The 26612-nt window shown below is 39.8% G+C and overlaps 1 protein-coding gene across 5 annotated transcripts in view; it reads left to right on the forward strand.

Moving 5' to 3' along the window:
- The window catches only part of LOC107070625 (uncharacterized), a 116718-nt gene that overhangs the window by 59855 nt on the left and 30251 nt on the right, over window positions 1-26612 (forward strand). For all 5 annotated transcript variants that reach the window (XM_089172929.1, XM_089172925.1, XM_089172927.1 and 2 more), the window contains one exon: window positions 11142-14318. In XM_089172929.1, coding sequence (XP_089029055.1) covers window positions 11940-14318 — 2379 coding nt within the window. In that variant the 5' untranslated portion in view covers window positions 11142-11939. The remainder of the gene's footprint in view (window positions 1-11141; window positions 14319-26612) is intronic.

The raw sequence follows: 26612 nt of genomic DNA on the forward strand, positions 1-26612 counted from the left end.
CAATTAATTCCTATTTCAATTGACCTTTTCTATTAGACTCGATTAATATCGTATAATAATTAATTTCTTTAACAATAACATTGTACAGAGATTGTAAGAAAGTTTAACGTCATATTTTATTTACACATTGTTTTTTCTATTCTACATTATCTTATCGCAAACGTATTTATGTGTATTAGATTCGATTAATTCATTGAACACATTCACCTGCGAGAAACGATACAACTTTGAGTGAACACCCTGTATATAGGAGTGAGAGGGGAGGACATCTTATCAAAAGTTGACTTGTTTTCAATCGTGAGAATTAGGTACGCTATTCATCTTTATATAATACAAGCAATGTTTACGTTTCTATCTTGTCGGTATTGTTATCTGTTATGGTGGTTATTCACGTATCTCGTGTCAGCGTAATTGGGAACGATAATTAGGAATTAGATGAAGGAGGGAAATGAAGATTGAGAGGGGTAGGGGGGCAGAAGCAAGGGGCAGAAGCAAGGGGCAGAGAGTAGTAGAGCACGCGCTTATATTAACTGTCTCTACATACATGCATACGCTGCGTGTACGTACGTGGATTCTACGGTTGATACGGCTCATGGACAGTAGGCGTTTCCAGTGTCATTATAAATCAGAGTTAAACACGCTAATTATATCGGTGCGCTCTCGCCGCCGCCGTCGTCGTCGTCGTCGTCGTCGTCGTCGTCGTCGTCGTCGTCGTCGTCGTCGTCGTCGTCGTCGTCGTAGTCGTAGTCGTAGTCGTAGTCGTAGTCGTAGTCGTAGTCGTTGGTAAGAGAGATTCGAGGGGGGGGATACAGTGTTTCTCATTTCTCGATCGATTTATCTTCCAAAAGTATATTAGAAATTTCACTTAAAGACTGATTGTGAGCCACAGCAACGCGTGGCGGTGCACCCCTAGTTTGAAATATATAAATAATATTTGGTTTGATATTTTACGAGCCGTGGAATGAGAACCATTGCACACAGTTTGCTCGCTTGTTAAGAATGAATCTTCCTCTCTTTCTCTTTTATTAGCGAGGAGGGAAGAAAGGAGGAGGAAATTAAGGAAGAAAGAACGGATCTATCTTTTACGTGTACAATAATCCATGATAAAAAGAAAGTGAGAGAAAAAATGACAATGGAATATATCTTGATATGAATTTATGAAAATGGTTATCGTTCAACAACGTATGCTTGCTTATAGCTTTGAAAGAGTAATATCTATTTAAATATTAGAAAAACAAACGAAAGAAGAACCAAGAACACACGAGTGAATTTGATTACTTTCAAGTTGAGAATCTCTGATCATTACTCGACAGCAACGGCTGCTACCCTTGGCTTCAATCCCATTCGTCTTTCTACCGGTCTCTCTTGCTCGCTCATTCTCTTACATATATCTTTCTTTCTTTCTTTCTTACACACACACACACATACACACACACAAATAAACGAAGAGGCAGGCAGGCAGGCAAGCAGGCAGGCAAGCAGGCAGGCAGAGGTTCGTTCTATGCTCGTAGACAAAGTCTTGACCGAAAAAGCAAGCTATCCAACTTAGCTTGCCTTCCGGCATGTTAAATTCTTTTTATGGAGTTGGAATATCCGGTCTAATGATCGACCTTCTCCAACGTGTGTTAATTCTTTCTTTTTTCTATCTTAGCTTTAAACAAAAGATTTATTTAAACGATTTGAAATTGAGTAGGATATATCTCTGTGAAAATCTTTGGTGCAATGTTCATTCGATTAAATATATAATATATTCGTATCTCGTTCCGTGTGAAAGGTGCTTAAAAATGCAGCCGCAAGGTGTTTCTACTCTCGGCACGAACCGGCTTTAAGCTTTTTCGCGATCAATGATGCTGGAATTCCTGCTGCTGGTGCTGGTACTGGTGCTGGTGCTGGTGCTAGCTGTTGGTGCCGTCTCCAAGACTGGGTGTCGGCGTACGATCAACTTTTTAGTTGCTTATCTTCCATTTTGCAATATCCTACATTTTTTGTTTGATTTCTTATTGGTCAGTTGATTAACTTTACAACTACGAATTCATTTTCATTGCAAATTTATCGAGATTTCACTTGTAGAAATTCTCCTCTGTGGGGAGTATCTTTTAACACCATTGGATTACAAGGATTCGGTAGGCGCAGCAGCTGCGCGAGGCCAAACATTTGACCTCTCAGCCATTCTCCTCCTCTTTTATTTTTTTTTCCAACAGAGTAAAAGAGAAGAAAGAGCAAATGGTTAATATTAGAAAATAAAAGAATTTAGTTGGAATTTTGGATAAAAAAAAAATAGTTGACTCGGTATCATCATCGATCTTTGGAGAATGATGACGTTCGAAGTTTACCGGTTGCCGTAGCGCCGAGGAACGAACGAACGAACGAACGAACGAACGATCGATCGATCGTGACTTGCATCGAAAAAGGCGATTCCTTTCACGCAATCGCTTCGTGCTAAAACCGATCGGAATCTCGTCGATCGATTATCTCTCACACACACACACACACACACAAACACACACACACGCACGACTGGATAGCTGGTGGTATTAATTGAGATCGACGATAGGGGACTCGTTCGAGACGACGAGACTCTGTTTCCCTTCCGTTAAATTACTGAAACGAGAGCTTTTCTTCTCGATCCTTTTTTATCCTCGAGTTTATTTCCGAGCGAGCAACTAACTCATCGATCCATCCTTCGATCTCTCGATGAAAACTTATTCTTTTTTTTTTTTTTTTTAATTATTTCAACATTTTTGTTCTCTCCTCGTTTGCTTGTTATCTCCTTTTTTCTTTTTTTTATTTTATCCGAAGAATTATAAAAAAAAGATACGAAGTATTAAATTGTCAGTTTGAAATCCGTAATGATTTTTGCGTTATTAAGGCACGCTCGTTACCACATCCGGTTTCCGATAAACATCCGACGATGTTAAAATTGTCTCTCGTTTGAACTTTTTTTTTTTCTTCAGATTTTTATTCTTCAACTGTTAAAGTTTTTTTTCTTTTTATCTTAATGTCGAATATATATTTATTGATTTACTTCATTTAGATAATGAAATGTTTATAATCGTCATTTGAACATATTTATTCGTGGTTGAACGAGTTCCATATTATGTATCGTATTTACATAGGCGATAGAGCGTGCAATTTAAAAAAGGCTTTGATCATTTAAATGTCTCACTCTGTTAACATTGTGTTTGAACTATAATAGAACAACATAGACGGATAAAAAAGATACGATAACGATCGTAATAGAAAAGATGCAAATCACGTATCGCGTTTTTGTAGCAAAAGTAGTAATGTCTGTAAATAAAATAGAAAAAGGTATGTTGAACGGGATCGGGACAAAGTTAAATCGAGTTGAACTCGTAAAAGTTAGTTAGTAACATGGACAATGGTCGTGTCCATAGTTCGACGACGGGTGGTGGGTTGACAGCATCGATAGTAGTCGACGTTGGTTATATAGGTTTTCTCCGATCGTTACCAGTAGATCATTTTCTCAATACTTTTCCAATGGAAGAAAAGATCGTCGAATGTTGCTGTTATCCTTGTCCAAACGATTCTAGTATAATATATGGTGTGTTTCAAAAGTTTGCGACCAAACTTCTAGATACTTACTATCGATTATATTAAAGTCAAATAAACTTATGTCAGAAAATGTTTTATTGTAATGTTATAAAGTATTGTTCATAGATTTGTTAGGACGTTGTCGCATGTGCGTTTAAATTCTCAATGATTCAGTCGATCTCCTAAAAGTCTCCCGATTTAACGCCTGCGAAGACTTTTGTTTATTGGTCCAAACTTTTTTGCTCACCCTATATATATATAGTATAAGGAAGAGAGAGAGAGAGAGATAGATAGTTTTTGGCACAGCTTCAAAGACTGTCGGCCGGGAACAAAATATTTCAAAGTCTTGCGTCTTGTACGAATTTCTTTGAGCACTATTCATCATTGGACGATAACTCAACAACGATTCTCTCTCTCTCTCTCTCTCTCTCTCTCTCTTTCTCTTTCTCTCCCTCGTGTTAAATTATTTATTAAAAATGTTCATCATCTAAGACGTACCAATAAGATAGATAAATTAGTATAATGAGTTTTGAACATTGTATAAACGTAGTAGATAAATGTAGAAGTTTAGAAGAAAAAAAATATGAAATATTTTATTTCTTTAAATATAATTCATCTTCTTCTCGATTATTCGAAATTCTTGAGAAAGTGGTAAAACGAAGGGGGTTGGTAATGGCAAAAGGAGCTATGGGCCTGATAGAAATCCTTTGAATATTTTTCATTTAATAGGAATCTCGATATAGAGAGAAGCTTTATCAGTGATCGGTCGACTGACGTTAGGAAGATAGAAGAAGAAGAAGGTGAAAGAAGGTGAAAGAAGGTAAAAGGGGGAAGAAAAGTAACCGGGGTTGAGGAATGGGGTTGAGGAACGGAGAAAGGCTAAGCGAAACTCGAATGCGGGCCAAGCAGATCTCTGTTTGTTCGGTGAACTACTTTCCACTTCGCTTTTCATCAACCCGCGATGAGTTTCCATAGCTCGTCGGCTTGGAGGGCTCTAATGAATTTGCGATTGAAGTTTTTCGAGAGCGTGCTGCTGCTGCTGCTGCTGCTGCTGCTGCAAGCATTCGATGCACCAACGAAAGAGACAAATAGAAAAGAAATAGAAAATAAAATAAGGGGTGCCGACGATTTTCATTTTGCCAGTTATACAACTTTTTGTGCCATAGTTGTATGATTAAAATATTAATTCATTTGTAAATTGACTACACAACAAATATGGAAAAAAGGCTTTTTATTTTGATCGTTATTGTTTAACAATTATATTAGCAATTACGAGGTTGTATTTTAAAAAGGAATAAATCTTTGAGAATGAAACAACCCTGAGTGGTATTCGAGGATAATGTAATCATGTTTTCAACGTAACGTCGTTTATCGTTTAACGAGTTAGTCAGAAAGAGAAAGAAAGATAAAGAATGCATTGAAAAGAGACACTCTAAAAAGATATTAGAATACAACTACTGTAGATATATTATTCGGCTTCTTAACGAGTTAATGATAATGTCTGTAGAAACTAGTATATAGCTACATATGTGTAGCTATAGGTTGGTGGTTAGTGGTAGTAGGATGGTCGAAGCACAAAACCGGCTCACACAACGAATACGTTTTCAAGGCTGGCTATGCTTCTTCTTTTATGCTTGTATCTTTGCAGTAATCTCTCTCTCTCTCTCACTCTTTTTATATCTTTTTTTATATTTTTCTTTTCGAGAATGCCCGTAAATATGCGAATTTACAAGAAATTGGTGAACCCTGGCGAAATGCATTTTACTTGCAAGTAAATGCGATCGTAAAAAAATGCAAGATGACCACACAGGGATGAAAAGAGGAAAGATAAAGAAGAAATAAAGAAAGAAGAAAATAAAATGGGCGTGTAAAGTCATCGATAAAGAGAAGCCTCCCTTATAATCTTTCAAATCCCTTATAATTTCTTAAATCTCTTTATCGGTTAATACACGAACTTATATACCAAGTCGACGTATGTATATAAAATCGTTCGATCTCGTTTCGATCATTTTATTTTTTTTTTTTTTAAGAGGATTCACCTTTCTCTTTGCTGAACCTTGCGGCATAATCTCTCTTTTTTTCTTTTTTTTCCTTTTTTTTCCATTACACCGAGTCAGGTGACAGCTGCATAATAATTATCATCTACCTCTCGTAATTTCGTATCACGCAACGTGCCACCGGTTGAAAGTAAATGTTAAGCCAAAAGAGGGAAAGAAGGAGGAGGAAGGGTGGGAGGGAGGGAGGGAGGTAGGGAGGGGGCCCAACTGTGCAGTACAAAGACGTTGTTCATGGTAAAAACCCCTGGAAAGTATATGTCGGAACTTCGCTTATTTCTTCTTCTTCTTTTTATTCTGCTAATTATTCAAAGCGTATACATTATGCATACGTGTATTATAAATTTAGTTACCTGGATGACAAAGGTAGTTTTTTTTTTTTTTTTTTTTTACAAACAAAATATTTATTTCAAGACGTCTCATAGATTTCGTTATTTTCATTGAAAATAAAATCTCTTTTCTCAAATACGCATATATGTACATACATTTATTTATTTATATGCATTTATATGAAAATTTACATAAAAATTTTGGTAACTCTTGTTACGTTAGTATACTTTTTTTTTTTTTTTTGTTAAACCGGAATATTGTAATTTGTAGAAATAAAACGGTAAAAAAAAAAATGTAAAAAGTAATGATAACATTTTTGAAGAAAAAAAAAAAAAAAGATAAGAGATACGTGAGGCGTAATTTACCGCCGTGTCCTTTCATCCATCCGTGTGATAACATATTCGTGGAAATAAATATTTGTAGGAAAGAATGAGAGGCATCTAAAGTAGTAGTGCTTGCTTGATTGGTTGGTTGGTCGGTTGGTTGGTCGGTTGGTTGGTCGGTTGGTTGGTCGGTTGGTTGGTTGGTTGGTTGGTTGATTGTGCAACGACGACGACGACGACGACGAAGACGAAGACGAAGACGACGACAACGACATGGCCTCGCAGCTTGAACGAACAGACCATCTCTCTCCTTCTTTTGTGTCCATTTACAGTAATGTGGTGGTAGTAGTAGTGGTGGTGGTGGCCTTGATGCCAACGTGTCAAAACGTGACCAACTTGCTACTTGAATGCTCTTGCGAATCGATACTTGTAACCGTTTAACATTGTTTCAATTAAAAGTAATGAAAGATTTTCCATGAATTTGTTAGAGGTAGATTGGAAAGTAAAGGCAGGCAAGCAGGCAGGCAGGCAGGCAGGCAGACATCGACGATTATTAACGGCGATGATGCTGTTGCAACGCGAGTTTTCAAGTTACTTGGCAAATCTCCGAGTGAATCTCTCAGATCTGCCGGCGTAGGCAGGCGCTTGCTTTCCGCGCTTTCCTAAAATAAATACCGCAAGGAAGTGGAATCTTGTTTGGTGTACGCGTACGTCGTGTTTTTGCTCTTTCTCTCTCTCTCTCTCTCTTGCTTTCGCTATTTTCGTCGAGAAATCACATTTTTTTAAATTTTTTTCAAAGCGAACAAAGATCGCAACCTACGAGAAAGAAAAATTCAACATTCAGTATTTTTACGTTTTACGAAGAAAAATCATTCGATCGTTAATCTTCGTTTGTGAAAGAAATACGTCCAGTGTATTCAAATCTGGTGTATTTTGTGTTTGTTTAAATGTTGTGTTCCATTAAAAAAATCCTATGTGGTTGATAAAGTATTAGTTCGAAATTGAATAGAAATTACGTCAAGTTAATATTCCATTACACTTGTCCTGTGTGACTGGTTGCCACGTCATTCCGTCATTCGAATGGGAATCGTTGAGAAGAGTACTCTCTCTCTCTCTCTCTCTCTCTCTCCCACCCTACTGAATAATTGAACGATCATGGAAAGCGGAATGGTGAAAGCCTGTTTCCTTTCTAGACGAGTGCTCCACGATTGTCTACGCCATCCTCGATCCGTTGCTGCTGCAGCTGCAGCTGCACCAGGTTCATACCTTCTCTCCTCTTTTTTTTTTTTTATATAGCAATTGTTAACTTCCTGGGTCCTATATGCATACATGTATATGTGTGTTAACCCTTTTCCCCGATCACAGGACTAAATCTCAACTTGCGTAATTATATCATTCTCGTTTATGTATTTGCAAACTAACGACAGATCTATGTCTTATGTATATATAATAACTAGGGTTATTATAATCATGACTCTTTGTTAATAAACAAATAATATTGCAATTATAAACTATCCTATCTTTCAAGTTGAATGAAACTGCACACAGTGTGTAAAATTTGATTAAAATCGGTCCAGTAGTTTAGGAGTCCATTGCGGACAAACAACGTCACACGTAATTTATATATATTAAGATAAGATAATTGCAATGTAGTAGTGCAGGTTGCACACAATACCGCCGACGGTTATATCCCTCCGACGCGGAAGTATTCTATAAGGGTCGAAAAGTTGGCTCGAAGTAGGCACACTCGAAAAATCCAAGAACCCTTCAGAACAATGGGAATTATCGAGCGTAGAACGGCGAAACGACGACAACGACGACGACGACGACGTGGATGACGGAAAGTCTGCGAAAAAGAACAAGAAAATTCCTCTTTTCATTCATTTTTTTACAACCTGCTCCAAATATTAGGATTACTTCTCCTGTCCCCAAAAAGATAACTTAATACTTTATTATTAATATACTTTCTCTTAAACAAAAATTATACGTTTAGTTAATAAAAATAATGAACAAATCAAATGAATAGATATCACGTGAGTATCTTACAAGATCTTTTCGAGAAAGCTGTCGAGATGGAACGAACGTATGTAGGAGCTCCTGTTTACAACGACGATGACACGAAAGAACGAACCGTCCAGATGAAAGGGGGTCAAAGAGTACAGAGAAAGGAAGGAACAGAAAGAGAGAGAGAGAGAGAGAGAGAGAGAGAGAAAAGAGAACAGCATCTGCCGCATTGTCAGACTTTCGGAATCGTCATCATTCGAGTTGGCTGTCTGTCTGTCTGTCTGTCTGTAGTTTTATACAGGCCGTTATAAAACCCACTACTCTTCTTGTTAGTATCTCACAACAATTTGAAACTTGAAATCTAGAGTCAAATATTTCAATGATCGTTGAATAAACTTTCATCTTTTTCATCGAGAGAGAGAGAGTATTTTTTCGTTTTTGTGTTTTTTAACAAATCCAATTGGTTGAAAAGATTTTTATTTTGAAGCACCCTCTATAATGCGCTATAGAGGCATTGGTGGTGGTGGACTGCTCAGCTTGAGGGCATATGGTAAACGAGGCCGGTTTTTATTATAGATATTGAAAGAGAAATGGATGGGAGCTTGGGAGAGACAGAAACGAAGTAAAAGACATCAAAATCGATGGGGACAACAAAAAGAGGGGGAGGAAGGAAAAGAAGGAAACAAAAAAAAAATTTAATACAAATCAAAATCAATCATGGGATATTAAACAAGAGAGAAGAATGGTGGCAAACGTTTTTTTATCAGCTCTCCCTGGGCCTCTCTTTACCCTTTACCCTCTTTGATTTTGGATAATGCAGTTTTTTTCTTTTTCTTTTTTTTTTTTTAGAGGAAAAAAGTTTCACGCTGATATCTGCGATAAAGTTTCTAACGCACGTTTAAGATCTTAATCTGTGGACATTTAATTGAAGTAGTTAAGAGATCTTTTCCCCTCCCTTCCTCGAAGGAAGTTACAGTAGCTAGCGTCGTTAGCATAAACGATTGCCTCTTCCTGCTTTCTACCTTGCATGTGTAATACTAACCGAGTCATTAAAACTGACAGACAAAGGAAAGGAGAGGAGAGGATAAGGAGGAGTGCATCATGCCCTACGAATGTGTATTATTCATTTTTAACGGTCTCTATTATTTATAATATTTCTGCGAATTGCTAATGATTTGTAAACGTTTACAGTGCAGTTGGCTGCCGGTAAGTAATGTATTAACATTGCTAGCATATCATATTTAAAACAATAAGTTAAACATTTTTACTCTGTTTTCATCGTGAACAATAAATTTGATACAACTTTGAGTGTATGATTGAACGTCTTTTCCTGAGGAATACCACGAGATCTTGTGAAACATCGAAGTAGATCGAGTTACGTTTATACTTTTTCAGTTTGCTAGAGAGTTACGGGATCTGTGAGTCATACGATCGAACCACCAAACGTATCCTATCTGACACGATGATAGTGTAATCGGAGAACTTGTGAAATCCATTAGGTTCCATGCTAAATAGATTTTATGACGTGACAAAAAATAGTCATTTGTAAAAGATAAGTAGATTAATACACATATAATCGTTATGATTACGAGTGTCCTTATCGTTGTTTGTTTCACCTTAATGGAGAATCCATGCATGAACGTTGGTTGTGTAGCAATCGAACGGGAGTAAACTCTATCTGAATGGTTGGCAATAGACTTCATTGATGTCATTACGATCGGGGTTTACCGGAAGCGAGTGGTGTGGAACAGGAGCAAATAGTTTGGGTTTACCAATTGTTCTCCCAGGCATGTCGTCGATCTCCATTCATGGAATCGTTTTAGCGATAGCGAAGGACAACCTGCTGGATTGCATCCTCGATGACCTTTTCACCAATCGAGCGAACGATCCTCGTGCTAATTCCATTGACAATCTCGAGCCAATTCCAAATTTTCATTTACAGTTCGAAGACGCTCTAAAAAAAAGGAAGAAAACATTTTGGAAACAATAGAGGGTTGGTTGCTCTCGAGTGTGTCCCAAAGAAAGAGAGCATCTTCTTACTAGTTAAATAGAGCAACGTTTAACGGTAAAGCATCGACCGGTTAACGTCCACATAAATTAACACACAGAGAAAGAGAGAGAGAAAAAAGTAGACAGGCAGACTGTTGGACAGCTGATCGATGGTCGGTAGTTAGCGTGTATATAACCGCGGGAACGGTAGGGAGGTGGAAGTTGAAATCGTGGTTAAGGGGTTAGAAGGAAAGGAAGAGATGGTTTTGGTGGTAGCGCGATGCTGGTAGTGGTGATGGTAATGCTGATGGTGGGGGTTGGTCTTTCTCGCGCGCGGCCAGCCGTCTCCGATGCCGAACGAACGAACGAACGAACCAACCAACCAACCAACCGAACGACCAACCAACCAACGAACGTACGTACGTTTGGACGATGGCCAAAATGCCGCCGGTAAAATTAATCGTTCTCTGACACGAATTCCTCTCTAAGTGGAAATACCAATTTGTAGACTAGAAAGAGAGGGAAATAAAGGGAAATGAGAGATCTTGGAGGGGTGCTGCTGGTGGTGGTTACTTTCTAAACACGTAGTTATATCGAATCGTCGACTAACAAGCTGCTTTACTGTGCGTGAACATACACTCGTACTGTTAAACGATGTGCTCGCTGATTATTGGCCATCACCCAAAAATCCATCCAAGATTTTACCTCTAACGCTGTTGTTTATTATCGTGATAAAACTACAAAAGATGTCTTTCGAAATAATACAAAGTTTGCTGATAAAGCATTGAACGTTATGAACATAATAATGCCTTGCACTTTCTCGATAATCTTGCTTTTACAAAACCAACTTGCAAGTTTTAACGAAGCTCGTTTATTTTTTTCGTTACAGATCCAACGCACTACGAAACTTAGTTTAACTTGGCATGAAAGAAAGATCGTAAAGACGTCGCGTGACCGGACTACAAAAAAATGAATCGGCTGTGAATCCAGGAAGGAAGGAAGGAAGGAAGGAAGAAAGAAAGAAGTAAAGGCCGGAACCCCAAGAGATCTTGGCGAGTTTCCCAGAGATCTTTGGAGTCAACGGATAACATCGCAGAGAGTAGGAATTCGAAATAAGATTGGTCGTGTTTGTGTCGGTGATGTGTCGTGATCGGTAGTGACCCTGTGTTCGTGGCCCCGAGGGGGCACAATCTTCAGTGCTTTATGTGTCGATGGTGCAAAGGAGTCTATTCGTTGGATCTAAAAAGGTTTGGGAATATCCAGGATATATGTAGTATATAAATTCAAATAAATATCAACGGAATCACAAGAGGGAGAGTAAGAAGAGAAGGAGGTGCATAAAAAAGGTGTTTTTGCGCGCGCGCGCGCGCAATTTAAAAAGTAAAAAAAAAAGAAAAGAGTTGTTAATGTGTAGAGAGAAGGGAGGATATAGAAAGTAAAAAAAAAAAAAGTAAATAAAGAGAGTAAGAGAGAAGTGCGCGCGCGGGTTTTTTATTTGGATATCGAGAACACCAAAAGGAGTAGCCGCGGGGTAAGTGATGTGTTCGATGGACGAGGCGCGTCTCGCGGGCGGTGGTCGGGGTAAAAAGAACGCGTGTCGCTCGCGCTGCCATTATTCGGGATCCGTGAGAAAAGGTGGGCAGTCGGTGATCAGGCTGGCGGGTGCCGGGGAAACGTTTCCAAGGGCATGGCGACCACGCCACTAGGCGGTCGCCTCCCTAACATTAACCGCAAAGGACCATCCCCGTGTATCGGTGGTGGTGGTGCTATTAGTAACGGCAATATCGTCAACAACAACAACAACAACAGCACCAACCACGGCGACAACGGTGGCAACATAAACGGCAGTCTTAGCAGCAGCAGCAGCAGCAGTAGCAGTGGCAGCAACAGCGGTGGTAGTAGTAGTAGTAGTAGTAGCGGTGGCGGCAACAACAACAACAACAACAACATCAACAATAACAATAACGTCGTCATAGGAAGTAATAACGGTGGTAGTCAGAAAAGGCAAGATCGTAACACAGTTGGGAGGGATCATCATCGGCATCACCACCATCATCATCATCATCATCACCATCATCATCATCATCATCATCAAGGTCGAGACAAGTCAGGAGCTGCAGTAGCAGCTGCATCCTCTATCTCCTCTATCTCTTCTTTATCCGGTTCATCCTCCTCTTTGTCCTCCTCCTCGTCTTCTTCTATCTGCTCATCTTCCATCTCCGCTTCCTCTCCCCAATCCTCGTTGTCATCGTCGTCTAGCAGTGGTGGTGCGTGCCAGCAGCGCGAAGCTAAAACAAGCACGGTGGCTGCTAACGCCGGTGAACTGGATTCGGCCGCGACTAATGCGACCAACAACTTTGAATACGACGACAACGAATGGGACATTGGCATAGGAGATCTTATAATCGATCTTGATGCGGACATTGAGAAGACGAGGGACGAGAAACTGAGCTCCTCGGCGGGGACAGGCATGGCTTCTACGCCTGCCTCGGCAGCATCGGCAACAAATAATCCGAATCATCATCATCTTCAAAACTCAGCGTCAGCTTTGAACTCGTCTAACTCGTCCAGCTCTGTATCCGGGTCTGTCGTATCGTCCAGCGTTGTAGTATCGAACGCGGTTAATCAATCTTCTTCGTTATCGTCCAATTCGAATTCGTCTAACTCGTCTAGCGTGTCATCGTCCTCGTCGACCTCCTCAGGCTCGTCCTCGTCATCGTCGTCGTCGTCGTCCTCCTCCTCCTCTTCGAACTCTTCCTCATCTGGTGGTGCCGGTGGTGGTTGCGTCGTCGTCGTCGGTAATTCGGGAAACGGCCGAGCCCAAAGCCCCTGTAGCTTAGTAGTAGGCACAGGTGGCAACGGACCTACGGCGAACGGACCGATTGTCATCGGCGGTAACAACGGTACTACTAATAACAATCAGACGAGCAACGGTTCAACATCTTCGCAGGTGCAGCAGCAGCTAGTTACGGGAGGAAAGCAAGGCTCCGCCGCGACTGTAGTGGGCGCGGTAAACGCCGTGTTACACGGTAGCGCCGGCGGAAATCCCGGCAAGATGGCCGTTGAACATTCGGCGACCGTCGACAAGGGCCTCAAAATGAAGATCAAGCGTACCAAGCCCGGCACGAAGAGCAGCGAGGCCAAACACGAGATCGTCAAATCGAACGAGATCAACGGGACCGCCTCTTCACAGGATAGCAGCAGCAGTAGCAGCAACAACAACAACGGATCCTCCCAAACGTCGAGTTCTTCTTCGGGGTCCTCGGCGGCAACGGGGGGTGCTGGTGGTTCATCTGGTTCATCCTCGGTTTCGGTCGGACAAAACTCTCAAAATTCGGAGTGCGGAAGCGGTGGTGCGGGTGGTGGTAGTGCTGGTGGTGGTGGTGGTGGTGGTGCCGGTGGTGGAAGTGGTGCTGGTAGTGGTGGTAGTGGTGCTGGTAGTGGTGCCGGTGGTGCCGGGAGCGCTGGCGGCGCCGGCGGTGGTAGCAATACCACGGCCGGCGGGCAAACAGGTGCTACCGGACAATCGTCTTCCTCGAACAAATCTAAACCAAGCCACTCGCCGGGTTCGGCGACCGGCACGGGTAACGCGCAATCCTCGACGGCGGGTTCTAAGCGCGGATCGAGTGGACATCGTCGTGAGAAAGCTCGCGAGAAGCACGACAAACAACAACCTCAGAACAATCATACCCCGCAACAATCGAAACCAGAGATGAACGGAACGGCCAGCAGACCGCCAGCACCTCAGAGTCAAAACTCGGCGGGACAAGCAACCCAATCACAAGGACCTACGCCGGCTGCAACGGCGCCCCAACAGACTCAGGGACCACCACCTAGCTCGAGAACGGGATTTTCCGTTTCTCCACCGGCGACTAGCGCCGCGGCGCCCTGTCCTCCCCCGAGTCCGGCCAGTGCCACCGCAGCGGGGGCCCCGGCTAAGCCGGAACAAACTAAGGTGGCCTCCGTTCCGGGACCACCCCTTACCACACCGGCCGAGGAGGCCATCGACACCGCTGCTAGTCCGCCTCCGGCCAAAAAGATGAAGACCTCCAATTCCGAACCAAAGGTAAAACAGCCAACCCGGTTACTACTACTACTACTACTACGTCAGTCTTCTACCGACTCCTTACTTCTTAACACCTACCAAAACTTGTGCGACAACACTAAATATACGTTATATTTCTCCTTTAGCCGACTAGTTTCATTAGTTCATGGGAAAACACGAACGATGTAAAATGAAAACAGCCGTACGCTCGGCTTTTCATTTATCTCTCGCGAGTTACCGCTGCTGCTACTACCGTTGCTGCTGCTACTACTACTTCTACTTCTACTCAACAACTGCTACTACTACTACTACTACTACTACTACTACTACTACTACTATTACTACTATTACTATTACTACTACTACTACTACTGCTGCTACTACACAACTACCGTCTACCGTTGGACGATAGTCACTTCGTTCCTCGAAATGATTTGATTAGAAATACTCTCTACTGTGGGATTTTCTCACGCCATTGATTGAAAAAATGAGGAATTTTTGTTCTTCGAGCTGTTCTTCGAGCTGTCCTCCTTCTCTCTTTCTCTCTTACTCTGTTTCTCTTTTCAGCAAGCTCTCGTAAATCCTGCTACATATCGTTCCTTGATCCGTCCGTCAAAAGCCGTGCATTATTTCCCCTCGAAAAGGTCTCTAACGTTATCCGATTTTACGCTCGGCCGCACGCGTCGAGTCGAGTCGAGTTGAGTCGAGTCGGTTGAGCTTCGACACTAGGCCAACACGAATTTTTCACTTGGAAATGTGTGTGAGATAGAAAGAAAGAAAAAAAAAATAGTTATCCTTGCCTTGAACATTCACAAATCGCAGTAGGAATTATTTCCAAGAAATAAAAACAGAATATATGTATATATTCTTTCTTCAATTATATTTTTTTCTTTTTTATTTTTCTTCTTCCTCCTCTTGTTCCGATGAAGAATCGACGAAGGCTTCAGTACAGAGTCGCCTTGGCACACATCGACTCGTACCTTCTCTCTCTCTCTCTCTCTCTCTCTCTCTCTCTCTCTCTCTCTCTCTCCGCACCTTCCGATCTCGCGTTTCTCGCCTATATAACACTTCCATACACACGTACGCATACGCACACGCACACGCACACGCGATCGTATATGGTATAAGCACGTAATCCTGTCCTCTTTCATATTTAAACAAGTCGCTATAATTATTTCGTAAATTGATTGATTTGACAAACAACATATATATATATATATATATATATATATATATATATATATATATATATATATATAAATGAATGAAGGGTATCGAACGTCGAGGTTGAAACGAGCAATCACCAATCGAATCATCTTAGCTCGAGGTATCTCGTTTTTCTCATCGAGCAAATAGAAAATAAAAACGCGAACATGGAAGGTAATTTCCTTTTTCGTAAAGGTTTTCTGCATACTCGTTGATAAGAAAAACTCGATCACGAATCTTGCCGTAGGATCTTCTATCCTTAAAACTCGCGTGAAAATGGAAGAAAATAATCGAAGGAGAATACCGAATAAGATCTACAAAGTAAGAAAAACAAATGGAAATGATTGACGACGACGATGACGACGACGTATAGATCAGTGTCAATTGGATGATCGATCAATACGTAAGAATAGACGGGGATCATCGGTAGGTATACGGTTAGGGGTTGGTGGTAGTAGATAGGTAGAGTTAGGAGTGGTGGTGGTGGTAATATAGATTGTGCGTGTTCGCACTTCTCAGTCAATTACGAGACGAGTCTACGCTCATTAGCATTAGCCTCCAGCGCACGTGCGTTTCGCACAACACAACCTATAGTCCTGGATTCCAGCTGTCGAGTTCCTTTTAAAGAAAGAAACAAATAGACGAACAAAACGAGTAGACCGAACTAAAGCAGTATTCTTCCAGTTAAACCGAACCTAATTGGATCGACCATCTACGAATCGCGTTTTTACTAAATACCTTTTTTTTTTTTCTTTTTCTTTTTCTTTTTTTTTTTTTTTTTTTTTTGAACCCTCCAGCTAACTCTGTCGAGAAAAATTCATTTCTGTTCCCGTTATTTACATAATGCGTGATTGGGACCAATGCGATTTAAATATCCGTTCCGTTCGTTTAAAAGAAAGAAAAAAAAACAAAATAGAAGAATTCTGTTTTATCGAGCATTCGAGATAATAAAACTCTTCGAATTGCCGGAGTTTCAACGCTTTTGTGATTGCATAGCGAACAAAATGTGGGAGTTTGGATCGATAAGTTCTGATCGCTTGAAAATCTCGATGCGTTCGTCAAAAGAGAAAATGGAATCAGGTTCTCTCTCACTCTCTCTTTCTCCCTTTTATTTTTTTGTTCTTTTTTCCCCTCATTTCGTAGCCATGAAAGCCATGATTCGCGGTTTCCGATCACCGAATTCGCGTAGGACAAGGAAGGATAGAAAAGAGGAAGATCATCTTGGGTGTAGGGATTCGATCGAGTCGTAGGACGACGCGTCGTTTAGTAAATATTTTTGATCGCACCCCAGACTACTGCGAATTGACGTTTATCGACGTTCGCTAAAGGGGGTGGAACGAGGGCTGAAACCAGACTCGGTAACGCGGAGGGTGGATCTATCGCAGCACCCTTTCCCTCTGAGCTTTGGGGAGGGGGGACGGGAAATAATCCAGCCCCGCTTGTACACACAGTTTCATCATAGATAGATACACGTACACGTTTCACCCATACCGTCTCGACGTTCGTCGATAGCATCGCGTTTATTTACATTCTGCAACGCTTCCATTATTTCATCCTCCTCTCTTTTTCCCTTTTTTCTTTTTTCTTCCCATAGCTTCGTTATTTTTTGTTGAATTATTTCAACACCCGTTCCACCTCTCTCTCTCTCTCTCTCTCTCTCTCTCTCTCTCTCTCTCTCTCTTTCTCTCTCTCCCTTCATTTACTTTTTTGTTCGTATTCTCTTTTAGTCCGCATTTTGGATAATTTCATAATAAACGGTCACAACGTACAACGGCATTTTTGTATAAAATCATTTGACACTCCGTGCGTATAACACAGGCAGGAGGAGGTGCTGCAACACTCGATAAATTGCAGCAGTTGCATCGCTAGAAAAAAATAATAATAATAAGAAAATATATTGTGTTACCTTTACCGTTACTTTTGGTTACGTTAAATTAAAGGAGAGAAAGGAAGGAAGGAAGGAAGGAAGGATTTATTTAGTCGTTCTTTGGAATATCGTCCTCGTTACACTTGGAAGAACAGGAAGGAGAAGTCCCCGGTAGTTTCTCGTCCTCGCGACAAACGACTACGTCCTAAAATTACTTTCCGCTTGCACAACTTTCCTTCCTTCCTTCCTTCCTTCCTTCCTTCCTTCCGTTCTTACCACCCTCCCTACATCTTTCTTAAGGAAATCATTGTGTATGTCGTTTAAGATCGCGCGACCAAATTACTAGGAAATTACAGATTTGCTACGCACCAATGAACCGTGCAAAGTAATCAAGTACTTACATAAATACACCAATACACAGGTTCATTATCTCCTTAGTTATCGCGAATATATTTGAGAAACGACAAGTCATGCTTAATATAGGGGTTAATGAAAGACATAAGGATCAAGAAATCAAGAAAAACGCTTGTATTCTTCGAGTCCTTGATTGGTCCAGTCAGAGGATGGATAGTTTGATAAAGGGGAACGAAGAAGATATCGTAATGGTGTCGTTTACGTTAGTGTGTGCGTAAAGGTGCAACGACGCGGCTGCTTTGAGTAAAATTGGGATGTCGAGAAGAGAGGAAGCGAGGGTGAATGGGTGGTGGCTTCAGCAGCAGCACCACCACCACCACCACCACCACCACCATCACCACCACCACCACTACTAGCACTACCACCACCACTACTAGCACCACCACCACGGTGGCGACGCCGCGCCGTTTCCAACTATGTTGGAGGGGTGGTGGTGGGTGCTGACACCGCGGCGCGAGGCAAAGAGGGTGAAATCAATACTCTGCGGTCTCCGCCCTCAGGAATACACGGATGAATACGCGAACAAACACGAGCATCGCCGACTTCGTCGTCGTAGTCGTCGTAGTCGTAGTCATCGTAGTTGTAGTAGTCGTCGTAGTCGACGGTGACGACGCCGTTTGTCGTCCCTTTTCAGATATCCCCGTAGTAGCGCTCTCTCTTTTTCTCTTCTACTTTTTCTTTTAGATTCTTTGCTCTTCGAGTTCCTACTTTTTTCTTTTCTTTTCTTTTTTCTTTTTCTTCTTCTTCTTCTTCTTCTTCTTCTCCTCACTTTTATATTCTTAGAAAAATCGAGTTCAGAGATGAGAAAAAGCCGAGAATCTTTTGATTTCTTTTTTATAATAAAATATATAACTTTGATCCCCAGCTCGTAGTATTTATTCAATAGAGAAAATTTCTATTGTTTATTTTAAGATATTGATAGAAAATCAGTTAAAGTGTTGTTTTATCATCTACTACCCCTTTGATTAAAAAAAAAAAAAAAAAAAAAATACTATTTTAATTGAAAAGTTGTGTAAGATTAGAAATGAGTAATTATAAGAAAAAATACATACCATTTATACAGTAGTAGTAGAAAAAGAATGAAAATGTTGCTCATCCATTCGAGTGGAAAGTAGATCTCGTTCGTTCGTTTGTTCGTTCGTTCGTTCGTTCTTTCTCTTTGTATTTTCACGGACTTATCCAACCAACTCCGAAGACCCGAAGACCTCCTCCGGCCCTTTTTTTCTTCTTTTCCGTTCAGCGCTTACTTTCAGCCCTTTTCACGCGTCGTCGATTATACGGCGCGTTCGTTGAAACGCACATAAGAGAGAGAGAATTGCAAGTAGGAATTGTAAGAGGAAACGAACGTAGTAGAAGGAAGAAGCACTTCGACTTCTCAGAGATCATAATGGCCGACGTTCATGACTATATTTCGCTGAAAGGATGAGAGAGAAGAACAAGAAAATATGATGTATGCCCTTTTGAAGATTTCATCTTTTATTAGGTAGACTCTCTCTCTCTCTCTCTCTCTCTCTCTCTCTCTCTCTCCCTCCCTCGTTCTTCATCCTTTGCATCGATCCAATAATATTTAATAATTAATAAATTAATAAATTTATTTTATTATGATTCAATATGAATTTATAATTCCTTTCTTTTTGTTTTTTTTTTTTTAAACACATCGGAAATGGTTTATTAAATATTACCAAAAAAATATTTCTATCGTAAGATAAATTTGTCCCACATTTATTCTAAAAAAAAAAAAACTATTAAGAGAATTATTGGATTTGTCATAATAAAATTATTATCCATGCAGCAAAACGAATATCGTAAATTTAATAATAGAAAATGAAAAATAAATGAATCAAATCTGTATCCGTTTGCCAATAATAATATGTAGACCAATCCAATCCAATCCAATCCAATAAATAATATATGCGTCCATTGAATTTTACTCGAGTTTTGTAAGAATCGTTATCTCGATGAAAGATTATTTAACCGTAAGAGAATAATAATTTTGCATTTGAGTTGTACATAAAGGAACCAGCAGCGAGCAAGCAAGCGAACAAGCAAGCAAGCGAGCAAGAGAGCGTTAAAAACAAATCGATGGGGTTCGCGTTTTCTTAACGCGATTCAGGTACGGCTCTTATTATCGAACCCTTTCGGCTTCATCGAATATCGAGTCTCGATACTCGATACACGATACACGATACACGATACACGATACACGATACACGATATTCCACTCACGATCGCGCTCCCACAGCTCGTCCATGCAATTTGGCCTTCCCCGTTGAACCGCAATTCCGATCTGCTGCATCCTGGCTAACAGGAGAGAGAAAGCTCTTTTCGATCTCTCCAATGGCCGCCCTTTTCTTTTCTTTTCTTTTCTTTTCTTTGATCATATCTTTTTTCTCTCTCTCATTCTTCTTTTTGTTTTTACAAATAAAACAACAACTCAATGAGAAATGAGTTAACTAGGGAAAGAGTCATTCAATTCTCATCAATTATTTTTAACTCCCTTTTTACCAAATTTATTCTACCATCTGTATTTATTTATATTCCAAAATCAATGAACAATTTATTTAAAACTTTCGTGTTAGGAGAGAAAGAGAGAGAGAGCAACAGTTATCCCTTCGTCCAGGATCAGGAGAGTAGGTTGGGTAACCATTCGCAAGTAAAACCCTCTCTTTTCCTCTTCTTCTTAGATTCTTCCGGGTTAGGTCTGAGCTCCTCGTCCTTGAACGCGCCACGCCCTTAGCCGCGCATACGCGTGCGTGCGTGAGCTCAACTCTCCCTCTCTCTCTCTCTCTTCTTCCTCCTTCGTGTCCGTACCACTCTTTCTCTTTTTTCTTGGTGTACGTGTATGAACTCCTCCTAGACAAGAAGGGCTTAAAGTACTTTACGAAGAAGAAGAAGAAGAAGAAAACCGCTAACATTGTGTGTGTGTGTGAGATGGGCACAAAGGAGAAAGAAAGAAAGAAAGAAAACAAAGTTTTCCACCTAGAGGAAAGATGGAAGAGTACAGGGTAAAACATAACGATAAAGAGAGACAGAAAGAAATAAAGATAGAAAGATAGAAAGAGAGAAGGAATATTGGAGTGAAAAGTTTCGTGGGAAGAAGAAGAAGAAGAAGAAGAAGAAGAAGAAGAGAAAGATGGGGGGTAGGAAGAAAAGGGAGGGAAGTATAGAACCGGGGGTAAGATTTCACGGTAAAAGAGGGAAAACTCCAAAGTCCGGGAAAAAGAAATAAGGGTTGAATGGTGGTAGTGGTGGTGGTGGTGGTGGTGGAAAGAGAGGAGGAAGAGCGTCGAAGCGAACTCGATTCGTGTCTCGGGAGTTTGCCGAGTGAACTCCTCGACCTCCTCCTCCTCCTCCTCTTTCTCCTACCTAGCCCTTTTCCGTTAAAGTAAAGGGTGCTTGGGTAGAGACCAAATTGCGTCACGAATAACGGCTCGGAAATTTTCTTAGAGTCACTGGAGAAAGGGGGGGGCAATGATGGGGAGAGCAGTAACACCGGTGATTTTGGTAATTAAGCGTTCGTTTTAATTAAAATGTCCTTTTTGTTTTGAAGATTAGCAACGATTGCTGCGTTTAATCTCTCGTTTGGTGTTTTATATTCGTAAAATAATGCATGTCTTATTTTTATTATTAGGAGAATAAATTTTGACGAAGGCTCTCTCTCTTTCTCTTTCAGTTGACGACCCAGTCACTCTCAGCTGCGAATATACTCGTAAAGCCCAACCAACGTTCAAATAATTCGTCAAGCGTCCAATTAGCGAGCCAGCTCGTTGTCTCGACGATCTCTCTCTTTCTCCCTCTCTCTCGTTACTCTCTCAACGTCGTTACTTCATTTTCTCCTACCATTGTGGACAACGCCGCTTACCCTTTATACCTCTTTTCTCGACACACGTGTAGGTGTATGTGCATATATATATATATATAGAGAGAGAGAGAAAGAGAGAGAGTCGCTCTTAGGAAGGTGTAAGATTTATTTTCAAATCCGTCCGTCCGAGCTATTTTGCTTCCGAGAAAAGATACCATCGCGTGAATATTGCCCCGAGCCAAAGAAATTCTTTTCTTTTCTTTTGCTTTTGCTTTCCCTTTTTACCTCTTTTACACTCTCAACGCAAATAAAGATTTAAAAAAAAAAAAAAAGGGAAAATATTCGCAGGAACAAAGAGAAAGAAAGAGTTCCACCATAGAAGAAGAAGAATCTTTAATGATTTTTTTCCTACCTTCTTTTTTACTTTTCTTTTTCTTCTACAAATTAAGAGGAAACGAAAGATCAAAGTAAGAAAGGATTAATAATATTGGGATAACTTAGAAAAGCTTTTTTGTTTTCCCATTTTGTTAGTCTCTTCTTATTGTTTTTTTTTTTTTTCTTATGAGAAACGCGAGATAAACTCAGCGTGGTACCGTTGATTTGACGTGACAATTATGCCAAGCACTTTTCGCATTCTTCTTCTACATTCTCGCAAAGGCATTCATTTGTCAGGTAATTACCACCTTTGTCTCGACATTTGCAAGGTGGAATCCCAAAGCGTTGTTCGATGTTGATGATAATCACTGTCGAGAATCATCTTGGATTTATGCACCATAGAACAATTGGAAAAGGAAAATAGGACAGGAGGATTCGAACGTGTTTATTTCATTTAATTATCTAACTTTTTTAACAACGATTTATTTCAATCATCAAATATTCTGATTATGTTAAAATTATGACGAGTAGATGGTGCACCTTTCTCAAACGCCTATACATTTTGTTGTTTCTTTTCAAAATCATTTGTTAAACAACCACCTGAACGTTTAACAGTTTTGGAATCATTTTATTGTTAAATTTTGTTCACTTAAGAATTTTGTTTCGTCGAAAAGGGGAAAGACACGACGAGAGTTGTTCTCTCCATACGAATAACAATCTCTTCTTCTTCTTCTTCTTCTATCTCTGTCTCGTTTTCGTCCTTGTCTTTACCATAGTTGTCGTCGTCATCGTCGTCGTCGTCGTCGTTTTCGTCGTGTTGTTATCGTCGTTTGGTGCTGCAAGAGACTACAACGATTCCAGTTTAGTATTCTGTGTGTGTGCGTGTTCTTCAAACGTGTTTGCCCTCCTATCGTACATATATCTTACTCACTCTGGTACACAATAGAGAAACAGGGAAGGTTATTTACGTAAAGCAGAAAGCAACGAAAGAAGAAGAAGAAGAAGAAATGAAGGTATTTCTAAAAAGTATTTCTATAACTTTGCGAGAGTCCTCCTTGCTGTTCTATCAAAGGAAGAAAAAAATAATAAAAAGGGATAGAAAGTTTGAACAACACGATGGAATGGAGAATGCGAACCGTGCCCAGATTTTTATGAAACAGAGAATTAAGAGGTAGCAAACTATCCATGAATAAAACAATTGTATTTATCATCATCATCATCATCATTTCTCGTTCTCTTTCTTTATTTGTTATCTCAATAGTCTTTATTATTATTCTCTTACTTAATGATAAGTTGTTAGAAGGAGAAAGGAAGTATCAGTGGCACGTATTATTCAGCATAGAACTATGACGAGTACAAGGATACACGAGGCTAATTAAGTCGGGAGACAAACGAGTTATAATTCCTTTTGATTAATCAAGCTCACGATAATTTTGTCGTCCGGTCTCTGACGTAATAGGAAGGATTGTCACCCCTCTCTTTCTCTCTCTCTTTCTCTTTATCTTTCTGACGGTCATTTCATTTTATTTGTCTAATTTCTTTTACCCGTATTCTCTACGATTAAATAGAATTTGATTATTTTATTTCCACATATAAATTAATGTTTGCAATATCATAAATTTCGATAGTCGCCACATCATTAACTTGATAGTGTATACAGTCATATTAAATGATAATCATCGTAGAAATAACATTTCAAAATATACATGTTTAATTTTTTTTTTTAACGGTATTTTAATTGATTTGTTTTCTCATTATCTTATTACTGTAAATTTGACGATAAAAGAAAAATGATTGAAAATATTCCCTTGTAAATATTTTGGAAGAATCACGTAATAATTTCTCTTAGGATATTCATAAATGTTGTTGTTGTTGAACAATCGCGTTTTATTAGGTAATATAGGTTTATTCTGAATGAAATCATCATTGAAAGCGAAGAGAATTGTGACGTGCGATTATCTATGTTTGTCTCTCTGTCTATCTCTCTATCATCTCGATACGTAGACATTTGTTTATCATCGAAGCGTGTCCACCTTCATATCGATAATGCTTGGAAATCGAGGCGTGGCAGTGATTAAGCGACATTTCACAATTCAGCCGTTTTGTACCCGACGGTATCTATCTCTCTTTATGTATAAAGTCTATGTATGATGTGTCGATGTGTATGTGGTGTCTGCTGTGCGCGTATACGTCAGAACCTCATCGTTCCAAAATGATTTCATCGATCTTCCTTTCACAAACGCGAGATCACATTCTCGATTCCAATACGACTACATTCCATTATATATATATCTAGTTTCCTATTTACCTTTCTCACTCATAGTTGTTTTAATTTGAAATAATATAAAAAAAAAAAAAAAAGAATGAAAATGTTGTGAACGTTTTTGAGATAAGATTTTATAATTTGTTAAATATCTGTATTCGATATCTTTCTTTATTAAACATTTATATCAAGCTATCCATCTATCTATGTATCTACATATCTCTATAGATAGAGGATATATAGCTCTGTATATAAATGGAAAATGAAATCGAACAGAGAAAGAACGGTCTCTCGTGCGTCATAAATATTGACACTCTCTTCTCTGGACTCTATCGCGCCTCCTCGTCTTTTTCCGTAATCGACGATGCAACAAGTACACAACGGGTTGAAAGACAATGGGGAACGGATTTATCCGAGCTACTTCCTATTTTCTATTCAATCGACCTATTACCGAACGTGAAAGCTGTCTCTCCCTCTCTCCCTCTCTCTCTCTAAGATGTGATACGTTCAAATCAAATATTATTAATTAAAATATCAAATGTATGACGTTTGGTGTATGATTACTGCCACTTATAACAATTGTCCATCAAAGTTGAAACAACAATTGCTCCTTTTTGTTTTTACGTGTATCAAGAAGTTTTCAAAAAAGGATCCTCCTCCTATATACGGTTCTTTTTCCTTCCTGCTTAATTAACGGAATACGCTCATTAATCGATCGTCGACCAGTGACTTTCACGTTTCTCGTGAAAATCAACGTATGCAACGTATGTACGTAGAAAGAGAGAGAGATACACGTGTTTATTTACACGAGCGAGCAAATATTATCTAACCGTCGGCTTACGAAACTAAGCCGGCCGCCAACGAGATATAATATACGCTCTTACACTAACACACATGGACAAAGAGAGAACACAGAGATATATATATATACCTAGGGGTGCCCCGCCACGCATTGCTGTGGCTCACAATCAGTCCGATACATACGTCTTTGTTAATGACTCTGATTCTTTGTTAATAAACAAATAATATTCGATTATAAATTGAAATATAAACTATCCTATCTTTCAAGTTGAATGAAATTGCACACAGTGTGTAAAATTTGATTAAAAATCGGTTCAGTAGTTTACGAGTCCATTGCGGACAAACAACGTGACACGTAATTTGTATATATTAATATATATATCGTATGCACAGTACTTCTTTACAGTATGTTACAAAAATATTCATAAACAATTTTCTGAACTATTTTTAAAGGATTAAGAACAATGTATATTCTCAAGTATATTTCATATAAAAAATAAATAAAAGTAATAGATTTTATAAAAAATAATTCTTGTAACAAACTGTATATAACTGCTGTAGAACATAATATAGAGACAGATATTCGTGTACGCACACTAACACACACACACACACCATCACATTGTACAGCAGCCTTGTTTCACTGACAGATGGCGCGAGAAAGCGCCATTCTATGAATCAATATCTGTGAACGTGTGCGTGTATACGTGTTCACGCGCGTCTAACTCACGTGGGGATGTATTTAACAGGCCGCTTTTGCCTATCTGACTACATCGACTGCTGCCGCGTGTTTGTATGTGCCCGTGTTTCCAAAATTGCACAGAAAAAGAGAACGAAACGAAACGAAACGAAACGAATCGAAACTAAATGAAACAATTTTTTCTTCTTTTTTTTTTTTTTTTTTTTTTTTTTTTTTTTGAAAGAGAGAGAGAGAGGATAAAACCTAACTGATAGAAAGGGATCGAAAACATTCATTAAAAGGGCACACATCTGTGCTCGAAGGGAGAAATACCCATACGAATTTGAGTCGTTGGATAGAACGAAAAAGATCCAATGGGAATTGATCATTTCACGTTGGTTCCCATTCTCAAGGATTTTCTAATTCCTGGTACTTTGTCTTCTTCCTTCGTTCATTTTCTTCATCTTTTTTTTTTTTTTACGATTTAGCTCGGAAAGCTGGTAACGGTGATACGTACAAACCGCAATCAGTACGTTGAAAGGAGAAAGCGTTATTCCCAGAGCTCGATTCTCTTGCCTTTCATTCAACCGGAGAAGGAAAGGGAGGGAGGAGGGAGAGAGGGAGAGAGGGAGAGAAAAGGGTATTATTCCAGCTTGGCGGTGAACAAAATTAATTTTTCACGGTGAATTAATCCCTCGGGACTGATAACTTCCTGAACCTTTCTCTCCCCTTCTCCCTACACACGATGCACACGTGCCCGTGTGTATATAAACGAACTCGCGCACGCACGGACGCACGCACATATATGTATTACACATATACAGTGGAGTCTTCTTTACGCTAGGAGAACATTCAGCTCTTGTTACATGGCTTTTCCTAGTAGGGGAACTCCATGCGAAGGAAGGGTC

This window comes from Polistes dominula, unplaced genomic scaffold, assembly GCF_049000335.1.
Source record: "Polistes dominula isolate Pdom_NZ unplaced genomic scaffold, Pdom_raw_medaka contig_22, whole genome shotgun sequence".
Classification (NCBI taxonomy): Eukaryota; Metazoa; Arthropoda; class Insecta; order Hymenoptera; family Vespidae; genus Polistes; species Polistes dominula.